Source organism: Trachinotus anak, unplaced genomic scaffold (assembly GCF_046630095.1).
Source record: "Trachinotus anak isolate AG129_WGS33_773 ecotype Australia unplaced genomic scaffold, CSIRO_AGI_Tana_v1 ptg000007l, whole genome shotgun sequence".
In the NCBI taxonomy this organism is placed as follows: domain Eukaryota; kingdom Metazoa; phylum Chordata; class Actinopteri; order Carangiformes; family Carangidae; genus Trachinotus; species Trachinotus anak.
Window position 1 is genome coordinate 6,895,630 of NW_027273858.1, and position 12,912 is coordinate 6,908,541.

The window sequence follows — 12,912 nt, forward strand, 5'->3', positions numbered from 1 at the left end:
ACGCGCCCCACTGTGCACGGCGCATGAAACATTAAGCGCCGTGTCACTTTTTGTCCACAGGTGTCACTAGCGGGCAGAGAGGCCGGAGCCTTGGAATTGGTGGAGAACAGCGGGGGAGGGATGGGGAGGACTGAGGAGAGCAAGGGGTGGGGGTGGGGGTGGGGGGGGCAATCCCTTTGCATTTTGATGAGGTGTGGATTTGGCGGGTTTAGCAGAAGCATATGCTGGGCCGAACTTCCCACCTGCCGCCAGCTAGTGACCGCTTGTCAGTTCTTGCGACGCAGCGCGTTCTTATCACTTCTGACATGGTGGAGCAAGAAAGGGAGAGAGAGAGAGGGAGGGAGGGGAGACTGCAGAGGAAGGGAGTGTTTCTAGCCTTGTGTGTTTTGGGTGATGAGAAATGCAAAGGCTTCCTTGTCTAGACTGCTTTCCTTCCCGGCTGCCCCCCACCCTAGTCACCTGACTTTATTTATGTGACCTCACCTTCGGCCCTCTCACTCTTTTATTTAATTTTCCCTCTCTTTCGATCAGAGTGGGCTGCATTAAGCCCGAGGAAACTGTAATTCAGTCCTCCATGAACTCTGTTCTAGCCTCAGCTGTTAATTGTTGGGATAAGAGCCAAGCATCGCCTCGCTTAAAAGAAACAAGAAAATGCAGTGAGTGAGGATGACCTTGCAGCTTTTCTTGCCTCTCAAAGTAGATATTTTCTTGTACCCTCTTCCGTTTTTAAATAAACAACCCGTCACTGCCTCACAGTCTACCTTCAGAGAGTCATGGATACGGAGAGATGGAGAGACAGATGGTGTTGGGGCAGAAAGAAAAGGAGAAGTGACAGGTACTCATGTCCAAGGACGGGAGGAGATGACAGCGACCGGTTCACTCCACTCCTCCTTTCCTCTCTTTTCTCCGTCCTGACTTCTCGTCTGTGACAGTTAACCTGAAGACATGAATCTGATGATGATATCTTGTGACCACTGCCATGCTTAACTCACTACTTTGATACTTCTTGCCTGGATGGTATGTCAGACTTTGTGCTGACCAACCAGGAGAGGCCTCCACTCTTCTCAGTTCTCCTCTGTGCCCAATCCTTATGTAAATTGTTGAGACGGTGGGGATGGGGGGGAGGGGGGATTATGGAGTGAGGACTCAGAGGGAGAACTGTACAAATGACACTACATAATACCACAATTTATTTTCTGTTGTGTCTCTGCTGTTTCTCATTTATCCTTTCCAGTGAGTTTGTGTCAGACTTTGCGCTGCACTGTCATAGCTGAGTCAGTCAAGACCACTGAGACATCATTGCATTGAGCACAACAGCAACGCTTCCTCTCTCTCTCTCTCTCTCTCTCTCTCTCTCTCTCTCTCTCTCTCTCTCTCTCTCTCTCTCTCTCTCTCTCTCTCTCTCTCTCTCTCTCTCTCTCTCTCTCTCTCTCTCTCTCTCTCTCTCTCTCTCTCTCTCTCTCTCTTTCTTTCTTTCTGTTTATCTTTCTGGACTTCCTGGAGTCTTGTCCTCTCTGAGAATTTGCCAGACAACCAGCGGAAAATCCAGAAAGATGCTGCATGCGCCCAAGAAATAGTCTGGCACAGAACCCCCCTGTAAAACCACAATGTGTTGTTTTATGTATTTTCTGTATTCTTCGTCAACAGTGTTAATAAGTGAACTTTAGACCTGCTGCTAGGTGGATTTTCTTACCTTTGGAAAGAGCCAAACTAGCTGTTTCCCATTGGTTCTAGTCTTTGTGTTAAGCTGAGACAAGCAGCTGCAGGCTGCAGCTTCATATGTACGATACAGACATGAAAGTGGCATTTTTTCTCAAGTGCGTGGCTTTTCTCAGTACTGACTTATTACTGCTTAGCTAAGACATGCAGTCACTTTGCCATAAGTCTGTAAATACAGGGAGTGAAAACTGAGCTGAAAACAGCCTGGGGTTCAGGGTTAAGGTTAAAAGCTCTTGGTTACAGACTTGACTTGCAAAAACAAAAAAAAAACACACAAACATGCTTGTTAGACAACCTAAAAGTGCTGATTATCATGAAAGCTAACGTGCGGAAGCTGGAAAGCACCATAGAGCGAAGCGCGGCTTATGCATTTATACGTCCGGCTCTCCATTCACTTGTTTTCTGTCTGTCTGGCTCACCGTGAAATTGATTATGGATTATTCAGGAGGAAGGCAGGTGCTCCCTCTCTTCTTTCATAAAAAAAAAGGCCGGATGAAAGCGATTAGGGGGTAAGAATGGACGGGTGGATGGCAGAATGGATGGATCCTCCATTGAGAAGAGAGAGGAGGATCGCCTGTTTACTTTTTCTTGAAAGCAGCATAGATGGATAGTGAGAGGGGCAGATGAATGAGTGATATGGATGGAGTGGTTCAGGTAGCCCTACCTGGGGTAATGCAGCCGCAGCCACAGGTTTTAATGGCATATAAAAGCCTCAGACTCATCTTTTATTCAGCTAAAGAGAGAGACTGCCAGGTGAACACACACGTCCCAGGAGGATGCAGAAGCACAGAGCTGTATATATATGTGTGTGTGTTTGTGTGTGTGTGTTACAGAACCTGAGTGGAGTAAATACACAAAGCATCTGGAGGTGTGTCAACTCAAGGAAGCACTTTTCATGGTAGTTTGCTGAAGTCCGCATGGGAACAAGGTGTATTGGTAGACTGGATGTTGTCATATGTAGCATGTAGTTGATATTTCTGTCCCAAAACTGCATAGCAACACACACTTAGAATGAACACACACGTGAAGCCGTGTGTATGTGCTCATTTAGGGCCCATGTCCTTGGTGGGCACGCTCCTGGACAAATGCAAAGTGCCGCAGCGCCTCCTCCATATGTGCACACACACTCACAAACACACAGACACTTGCGGGCATATCGAGTGTGTGTGAGTGGCTGTTCCATATGCATGTGGCTGTTTTGGCCTCCTTCCCTGGGGCAGGACCTCGGGGCTCTGCTGGAGAGCTGGGTGATTGTGCAAGAGTCCACTTCAGGCCTAGTGCATGTTTATGTACACGTTTCCACCAGTCCAAGGTAGAGAGGGAAGCAGCCATTAGCACTTTGTCAATGGAGGGTGTGTGTGTGGGTAAATCGCTGGCTGATTTAACTGACGGGGTGAGAGAAAGTATGTGCCAGCTCATTTCTTAGACCCATATTTAAGCCGTGGTTACACAGCTCCAGGCCTGTACATGAGTGAAGATGTGTGCATATCTATAAAAGTGCAGCATGTGATTCAGTTGAAACATCTACATCCACATACAGGAAACTAATCTCAAACTCGACTATTGATCCAAATGTCACAAATATTGTTACTTACACATGCACAAACCTGCACTTTTACTTTTAGTTTGAAGACACTAACTTGCATTATGGGAATTTTTCACAATTTTCTGTCATTTTCTAGCTAAACATTTAATCAATTAGTAAAAAAAAAAAAACGGATTGTATCATATTAATAAATGATTTAAAAAAAAAAAAAAACCTGTCAATTGCAGGCGTGATCTCATGCTCACTTTTTTGTATTTGTTTTGGCAATTGACACAGATGTCATAAATATTTTTAAATACTTCAAGCCCATCGACGAAGTTGAGATGAATCACTGTTGGTGTGTGTGTGTGTGTTGCAGGTGTGCTGGAGGTGGTGAAGGGCATGCAGGAGCTCGGTGTGTCTCCCAATGTCGAGACTTGGACCAACTACATGATCCCTGCCTTCTCCAGCCTGGAGGAAGCTCGACAGGCCTTCGATGTAAAGTCTATACGTCAGTGTTTGTGTGTTTACGTGTGACAAGTGAAAAACTTGTGGTGACAAATGGTGATTTTTTTTTGTGTGTGTTTAGGATGCAGGCATTGCTCTGCAGTCTGAGGCCTTGTTGTCTTTAGAGGTGCGCTCGTTGGCTGCGAACAACCTGGCCCAATTCTACGCCCTATGTAAGTCCACACACACACACACACACACACACACACACACACAGTTAACACATTCCAACGAAGCTGTACTGCAACTTGAGCACCCATCATCATAAAAATCGCTGCTTCGCCTGCGGGCTAATTGGTGCAGTGTTAACACGCGCACACACACACACACACACACACACTTGCCCACTTACTCCTCTGTGCTCATCAGGCCTTTTAAGAGATTAGTCTGTGTGAATATGTAAAGAGCGAGAAGGAGAGGCGCCTCCACTGGCAGAGGGACGGGATAGAGGAGGCTGTTAAATAATGGATGATTCTTCTTGTTTTCTGTCTTTCATCTCATTTTAGTCTCAAATGTCCACCACTGGTTTTCACATATGTCGCTATCTTTTCTTTTTATGGTTTTCACAGCGTCCCCAATGGAAATTTTTTCACCTCGCATGAAGAAAGTCTTCAGTGTTTTTTAACACTTGATATATTTCTCCTCGCTATGCAGCATTACCACAAACTCAGCGCACCCTCAGAAAGCTTCCTTCAAAAAGTTGATCAAGCCAAGAATGTCAAACCTTTGCTGCTTGTAGGATTTGCTTTTTTTTCTCGGGTTTATATCGTTTTAAATTGTTAAACTCTTTTGGCTTTTTGGACTTCTGCTCTCACAAACGATTCAAAGATGTGACAATGGGCACTGAAACCGGCATTTTTGACAATTAATTAGATTCCACCCACCAGCCCTCATACCAGATTTAAAAAATAATTAGTATTTATTATTGATTCAAAATTGTATTTAAAAAAAAGTTATTGAAAATGGTCATTGAGTGCAGCCTTTGAAATCTTAATATTTCTTGGGTTTGGGCGTGCAGGTTGTAGAAACAGGCATCTGATCAACTGGTTGCCAGTGTGAATCCTCAGGTTTGGGAAAGTGATTGGTAAATGGCCCTTTTAAGGTCTTTTTCGGCAGGGATTTATATTTCATTTGTCAAGCCTCTGTGCCACTGACATCCAGGGCTGGAGGCATGTTTTTCAGTAACACCTTGACACAATTTAACACAAATATCTAATGGGAAAAAATGATGAGGTGATGATATTTTATATCCAAATGGTCAAAGGTCAACTTCACTGTGACATCATAATGTTCTGCAAAAACACTTTTTGCCATTACTCAGTGCTGTAACTTAGGAAGGGGAGATTGTGAGCATATTTCCTGCAACCTGGCTCATTGATGGAGGTCTACAACCCTAGGCGGTAATTCTAGTTCTAGTTCAGCTGTACAGTGGCCAACATTAGAGGCCTGAAGCCTTTTCCACTGCATCTTACCGGCTCAACTCAACTTGTCTTGACTCTACTTGCATCGGGCCAAAGTTGTGGACAGTACCTGGTACCTGGTACTTCTTTTAGTGTTACCTCCATGTAACTGGTAACTTAGTGTGAGGCAGGACATTGCTGAAAACTGCTGAATGCAAGTTAAATGATTTTGTCTTACCGCTAGACTTCTAATCACTTTCCATTTGTCACTTCCAGTGTCGGACCCCTCCTTCCCCCCGTTGGAACACAGCAGTTTCCGTGCCAGCCTCATCATGGGCTTCAGAAAGTGAGTCAGTTAGCCCACAGTCTGTGTCTTTATGTGCTCTCCATCATTTGATATTCCATATTTCTCCATATTTTGCCTCATAACTCCTGACTGGCGTTTAAGGGAGGCCTGTAGCTCTATTGGAGGTCACCGCAGCGTATGCTATGAATATGACATGTGCAGCCTATCACACCATCTACAGTGTCTGTGTATGGGCAGCTGCAGGGAAAAAACACTCCGTCACACACACACGCACACACATACACAATGCCTCATGCATATGGAGGCCGTCATCCCTCAGCTCTCGCCCCAAAGCACCGTGGGAGATATGTAAATTAGCAGATGCCCACCACTGCCCCATATTCCCTAACCCCCAGACTGATCTCACTCTCTCTCATATACTCTGTTTGACACACACACACAGAGTTAGCCTTAGGACCAGGGTCTGACCCGTGGGCTTTTGTTGAAAGGGTGTTTATGAATATTTACAGTTTAACACCACACACCCACACAAAAACACTCCGGCCCCTGAGCGAGGCTGGAGGTGAGTCAAAGAGAAAAGTGCTGACTTGTCTCCAGGGTCCAAAGTTATTTCTTCCACTGAAAAGCCAAAATATGCTCAGTTGAGCCTAACTTTGAACTTTCCATTCAGCCAGTGTGTTTGCTGTTGGAGTTTATGCATTAATTAAGAGTGGATGTTGATAATCTAACTACCATGATGGATGAATAAAGATAATGTGGTGCTATGTATTTTAAAACTGAAGGTCATGAAATTAATAGTAGCAGTGAATGTTCAGCTCTTGGCAGCACAGATTTATACTTTTTAGTTCAAGGACATGTGGGGGAAAAAAAAAAAAGAGAAAAACAACTCGTATTCTTTCTTTCAGGGAAATAAAAAGGAGTGTCTTTTCCCACAAAATCACTATATCCACTACTTGTTTGTCTGTCTTTTTTGTGGCTGAATCTGCTTCCTCTCCTCCCTTTGCTTTGCTCACATTGCATGAACACACACACACACACACACACACACCTACACACTCCTCTGACTGTTAGGTTGCCTGACAGGGTCATAATTGGGCTTGTCACTTGTGGAGTGTGTGTGTGCACGTGTGCGCGTGAGTGCCGTGTCATTGCGATGCGGGACCTGCCCCTGTCAAAGACAAGGTCAGGGGATAATTTAATCATTAAAGACCTCCTCTTCTCTCCTCTCCTCATCTCCCCGTCTCTCCTCATCTCCACCAACTAGCTGACAACGCCAGAAATGTCACACGTTGTCATCATTTAGCCCGTATGTGTGCGCGCGCGTCTTTGTGTATGAGAATGTGTCTTTTGTGGTTTCCCAGGCTTTTGTGCTGCCGTCTCTCCTCTCTCTTGTGCTGTGGGATCGAGGGTGTCAGACTGAGAAATCTGCCGCCGTTTCTTGCTGTTTTGTATTGTACTACACTGTCAGTTCAGTAGCTATGTCAGCATGACACACTCAGTGTTATGGTTACTTAAATTTAAATCCCTTTAGCTGTCAGAAACTTCATTCATCCCAACTCATGTAGCTCATATATATATATATATATATATATATATATATATATATTTTTTTTTTTTTTTTTTTTTTTAATCAAATTTATGAGCTGAATGAGGGAATAAGGAAACTCCTTATGCTGATGTTCCAAAGGGGGTTAAATAGAATAAATCATCTTTTTTTAAATTAATGTGTTCTTAGAGATTTAAAACCATATTCACATCCTATGACTACCTGTTGCTTTTGTGTAGACAGATTAAATTTAAATCTCTAGTTCACCAACAGCACAAGCAGTCGACAATAAACAGCACATTTTACAGGCATTTCCCAATATTGTGATTTGACAGCTTTCAATGTTCGAATGATCATTTACGGGGAAAAAAAAGTCATTCAAAAGAGTGAAACTGAGAGCTGATTAAAGTTCTCTAGGTCTTCAGTTTTCTCGAGAAGCATTCAGTGGAATAAGTAGAGTGTGAAAAATATGGGTGAGGAGAATAAATCAGTTTTGAAAGTGTGTGTGTGGAGGAGGTGCTTCTTTAGGAGATGTACTTTCAGAAATGTAACTGTTCTTCTATGTTTTATGGCCTAAAAGCAAAACGTACCCTCGCTTACGAGCAAATGAATTAACCCTGACATGCTGGAGTCTTGATGACCTGCTGGTGATGCCTGTCGACCGTGTGCTCATGTCTTGTCCTCTACTGCCCCCTGCAGGTCTAAAGATGTGGAGAGCATGGTGAAGGTGAGACCTGAACGCACCCATGTTGTTTTTGAGTGTCTGTGGAGAATCACGCATCCGAGCAAACAAACAGGATTTCCTTCTTTGAAAAGTCATTCAGTAAATTTTCTGAAAAACAAACAATCTTTAGATTTAAAACAGCTTTTTCTTGTTTATTCCTCACAACAAAATAGCTATTTACTCACCATCTGCTGCAGACCCAGTTAGATTTAGGGAGAATATACAGTATGACAAATGCCATCTGCTGCCTTTTATCTAAATCTCCTCATGGGAACAGTGAGCGTATAGACAAAGAGATGATGTTGCTGATATTCAGCTCAATTCAGAATACTTCATTTGTCCATCAGGAGGCAGAATTAGGAAAGATAGTTTGAAAAATGTAGAGATAATTATTGATATAAAATGAGAAATGTGCATGATTGCACTGCTTATTTTTAATCTTTTAACCTTTTCTGTGATGTTACACCTACTACGCACAACAGTGTGAAAGTACTGTGTGAGTTTTCTCAAGAGGTAGGTGTGTGTGTGTGTGTGTGTGTGTGTGTGTGTGTGTGTGTGTGTGTACTTGCTACATAGTAAGGACCAAAAAAAGTATTTTACTAACAGAGTGAGGACATTTTGGGAAAGTGAGGACATTTTGGCCGGTCCTCACTTTTTTAGACACCTTAAAATCACATTTTGAGGGCTAAGACTTGGTTTTAGAGATATGGTTAGAATTAGGTTTAGCTTAAGGTCAGGGTCAGGGTTAGGGTTAGGCACTCAGTTGTGATGGTTAAGGTTAGGGTCAGGGGCTAGGGAATGCATTATGTCAATGAGTGTCCTCACAAAGATAAAAGTACAAGTATGTATATGTGTGTGTGTGTGTGTGTGTGTGTGTGTGTGTGTGTGTTTGTTTGTTTTTAATGTACTCTTCTTTTTTCCAGATTATTGAGCTCTTATACAGAGACGAGCGCTTTGTCAACCAGAGCAGCACTCTTGTGGGTAAGGAAAGATTTTTATACACTGTTCTCACAACATACATATCTGTCTGTGTGTGTGTTCGTATTTGTGTAGGTGAGAGAGGTGTGTGGGTGTGTGTGTGTGTATCTATCACATATCAGTAATCAAACTTGCAGACTGCAGCCTCTGCAGTGTCTCTCTCAGTCACTTTCCAGCTATAATTCAGATGACAGAAAAATGCCCAGTGTGTAAGTGTTTGTGTGTGTGTGTGTTTGTGTTCAGTTTCATTAGCAGCACACTGCTGACCGGTCCGCTCCTTGTCATGAAGCCTGTGTGTGTTTATGTGCAGGTGTGTGAGAGTGAAAGGCCCGCTCTCTCCGTCAGAGGAAACAGAGCCTGGCTGCTGACACAGCGCTGAGTAGTTAAAGTGTAGGAGAGTGTGTGTGTGTCAGTGCAGGACTGCATCTCTGGTCTGTCTGTGTGTGTGTGGGGTGTGGAGTGTTAATGTCGCTCTGCATCAGTGTGTGTGTCACAGAGTCCCCACTGCTGAGACTGGTGTGTGTTTGCTGGTGGGAGCGATGGAGACTGTTATCCATGTCACATCCCGTTAGACGACATCTGCGATTGTGTGTGTGTGTGTGTGTGTGTGTGTGTGTGTGTGTGTGTGTGTGTGTGTGTGTGTGTGTGTGTGTGTGTGTGTGTGTGTGTGTGTGTGTGTGTGTGTGTGTGTGTGAGTGTGAGAGAGTTGAAGTAAGAGGAGGCTGTCACTGCCAGCCGTTGCACATTCACTCACACTGCAGCCCAGAAACCGCCTCTGTCAGCAGAAAGGACACACAAACACACACTCTGCAGAGGTTACAGAAAAAATAGTATAACTGCACAAATGGATGCAGTGAGTGACACAGTGACAAATGAAGTTTATTCCCAAGACAACTGCTCACCCTGTGTGTGTGTGTGTGTGTGTGTGTGTGTGTGTGTGTGTGTGTGTGTGTGTTTGTGTTTCGACCTCATCCAGATGGGGTATCCTTCTTCTTGTACAATCTGATCGACAGCATGCGGGAGCAGGAGGTGCAGGCACAGGAAGATAAACTGCGAAAGTTCTTCAATCAGCTACAGACTCAGGTAGACACACACACACACACACACGTACACACATGTACACACACCCTCACTGATGAGGAAACTGACACCGAACACATTCATACACTAATATACTGCATACCCAGTTCATTCATAACCCTCCTGCTTTAAAGGAGCTTACACACTCTGATCTGAGCTGATTTGCAGTGTGTGATCAGACTTGGATTATTCACGACACACACACACACACACACTTTGAGATGGGACATCCAGACATGTCGTGGAAGATGAAATCATGTTTTACACTCTTTGGTTAAAGGTCACATCTTAACTGGCCGTTTGTAGTTCAGTAAAACAGTTCCCTGGTCCAGTGTGGAACCTTTTTGGAGTCACAGATCAGTCCGTAAATCAGACATCAGATCAATAGTATCATCCATGATGCTGATCAGGATGTTGTGGATTGAATTTGCCAAATCAGACTTCTGAGACTTGGTGAAATCTAGTGATATTTTCTTAGTGAAATGCTGATGCTTGGAGGATGAGTGTGAGCTCAGTAGGAGCTTGTGTCTGAAAGGACCCTGCTTGGCTCTTTGAATACGCTCAATACATGTTTATCCTGGTGGAGCTGATGAATGATTAACATTAATCAGTATTGTCTATTGAAGTACAGTGCGAGCATAATCATCTGAGCTACAACTAATGATTATTTTCATTATCAGTTAATTTGTCGATCATTTTTTTTCATGAATTCTTCTTTCCTCCAAAAAATGTCAGAAAAAAAAGAGAAAGTTAGAAATGCTGGTAATAATTTCCCAAACGCAACATCTTCACATGTCTTGTTTTTCTAACCAACAGCACAAAAGATTTAATGTTTATAATAATATAATACGGACAAAAGCAAACTATCCTCACCTATGAGAAACTGGAGCCAATGAATGTTCAGGAGTTTTTGCTTGATTGTTTTAGCGCCAGTTTATGTGTCGTTCACCGCAATGAGTCACGGTGCAAATAGATGTCACCAAAACATCTTGCATGTTGTCCAGTTGAAATGGCAGCGTTTCCAACTACACATAAACGCAACATTATTCTCTGCAATCATTTTTCCACGAATTCTAAATTAAGCTGAGATCAGATGAACCCTGTTAAGTTATTAAAAGAACTTCATAAAGTTCATTACCTGTGGGGATTATGTTCAGCTGCTGTTCAAAAAGGTTGAGCTCCTGTTGTGCTGAGAACAGCGGTGCTTTGATGATGTTGATTTTCTCCCCTTTGTCTCCTCTGCAGAATATAACCATCTCCCTAAACATCTACAGAGGCATCAGGAACCTTCTGGAGTCCTACCACATCCCCGAGCTCAGCAAGGTGCACAGGCTGTTTTACTGAGCCAAAAAAAGTCATACATACAGTAAATTGTTGTACCACTCCTCATTTTCATCGTAGAAAAGAATTATAAATTGAAAATTATATTAAAATACATTCCTCTGCATGTTTTGCAGTGTAGTACTTTAAGTTTGGTCACTTGAGAAAAGCATCAGTATAGCAGACGGGCTTAATACAAAAGATTGTGGCTGTATTTGTACTGCTTGTTTTCTATTTTCTGTTCTATTATTGTAGTTGCAAATGATGCAAATGTTGTCAAATGTTAACTGTGTGTGTGTGTGTGTTAGGATGTGATCGCTTTGGTGGATCCCAAAGACAGAGCGTCCAATGCCTTAACTGGTCCCCGTGTTTCTGTAAGTAGGGCAGTTTGAGGGTGATTTTCATAATTACTCCTTATGTTTGGAAAATTTGTGTCGCTTGAACTTGAATGAATAGTTGATAGAGCACCATAAACTTTCTCATTGCTTCCTTTATTCTGTGTCATTTTGTAAAAATAAATGTTTCATCTGAGAGTAATTTAAACTTAAAACAGAACTTGAGGAGACGAGTGTGCGTGCATGACGCGCACAGGCTCACACACACATGTGGTGGTGTATGCACGTATTTGGTCATGAACACCTCTCTGTCTCCATCAGGGAATTGAGGTTAAGGTGCGGGAGCTTGAGAAGAAATTGCCTGAGCTGAAGGCGGAGAACAAACCATTAGGCTCTGTCCTGAAAAAAGTCATCCAGGCTCTCTGCGTGGATGAGGTAGGATGTGTTTGGATAACTCGGTCTCACACAACCTCCTCTTTCTCCTGAATGTTAGTTGCTTTGTCTGCATGTTTACCCCTGAGACGTGTCGTTCCGTTTTCCGGTCAGAACCTGGAGCGCGCCCTTGAGCTGAAGCAGCAGTACGAGGATGAGGTGACGGTCGGCACCTACGCCATCCTCATCAACCAGTGCTGCGTCCACGACAATGTTGAGGAGGCGCTCAACCTGAAGACGGAACTGTGAGTGGAGCAGGACACACACACACACACACACACACACAGACAGAAGGCAACACTGTGACCAGTAGTGGGCCATTAAAGTTTAACTTGAGTGGTATTGGGGGAGACATTAATGCAGGGTCCAGCCCCACTGTTGAATGGCTAGAACACAGGAAACTCTCCCGTCTTCCTCCCCTCTTTCTTCCTCTCATCAGTCACCACCTGGTTTCAGCATCAAGCTGAAGTCTGACTGAGAAAAAGATGAGTTGCATTACTGTAAGTGGAATACATTAATCTAAAGTCCCTCTCTGTCTGTCTCTGTCTGTAGGAGTCGAAAGAGCTCATCAGCAGTGCTGAATGCCAGCAAATACATCGCCCTGGTCAAGACGCTCTCCAAGCATGGCAGAGTGGAGGGTAAGTTCCACTTCGGCTGCAGCAAATTACTCTTTGATTACCGGTCGAGTCTTAATGAATGATTTAGTCTGTTATGTATCTGGTAACTTCTCAGAGCCAAAGTCACTTTGTCAAACTGTCTGAACCCCAAAGACGATACAGTTTTTGCTTTAAAGATCGAAAACAATTAATTGATTATCAGACTTTTTGCGCCTGTTGATTAATTGACTAATCCCAGTAGTGCTTAGTTCCTCACTACTTTTTCTCTGACAGTAAGCCGGATCAAAGGAGATCAGGCTTGAACTTAAAAAGGCCTGCAGATGTGCGTGTGTGTGTGTGTGTGTGTGTCTGTGTGTGTGTCACCAACTCTGTCACAATCTGTCTTTCTCCCTCCCTCAAACCACATTAGCCAGCCATTTCCA

At 43.6% G+C, this 12,912-nt stretch overlaps 1 protein-coding gene across 1 annotated transcript in view; it reads left to right on the forward strand.

Annotated features, from left to right (window-relative positions):
• Window positions 1–12,912, forward strand: part of lrpprc (leucine-rich pentatricopeptide repeat containing) — a 56,792-nt gene that overhangs the window by 7,339 nt on the left and 36,541 nt on the right. The window contains exons 12-22 of the mRNA XM_071480166.1: window positions 3,624–3,742; window positions 3,834–3,924; window positions 5,428–5,497; window positions 7,704–7,731; window positions 8,652–8,709; window positions 9,683–9,789; window positions 11,032–11,109; window positions 11,415–11,480; window positions 11,763–11,876; window positions 11,988–12,118; window positions 12,426–12,511. Coding sequence (XP_071336267.1) covers window positions 3,624–3,742; window positions 3,834–3,924; window positions 5,428–5,497; window positions 7,704–7,731; window positions 8,652–8,709; window positions 9,683–9,789; window positions 11,032–11,109; window positions 11,415–11,480; window positions 11,763–11,876; window positions 11,988–12,118; window positions 12,426–12,511 — 948 coding nt within the window. The remainder of the gene's footprint in view (window positions 1–3,623; window positions 3,743–3,833; window positions 3,925–5,427; window positions 5,498–7,703; window positions 7,732–8,651; window positions 8,710–9,682; window positions 9,790–11,031; window positions 11,110–11,414; window positions 11,481–11,762; window positions 11,877–11,987; window positions 12,119–12,425; window positions 12,512–12,912) is intronic.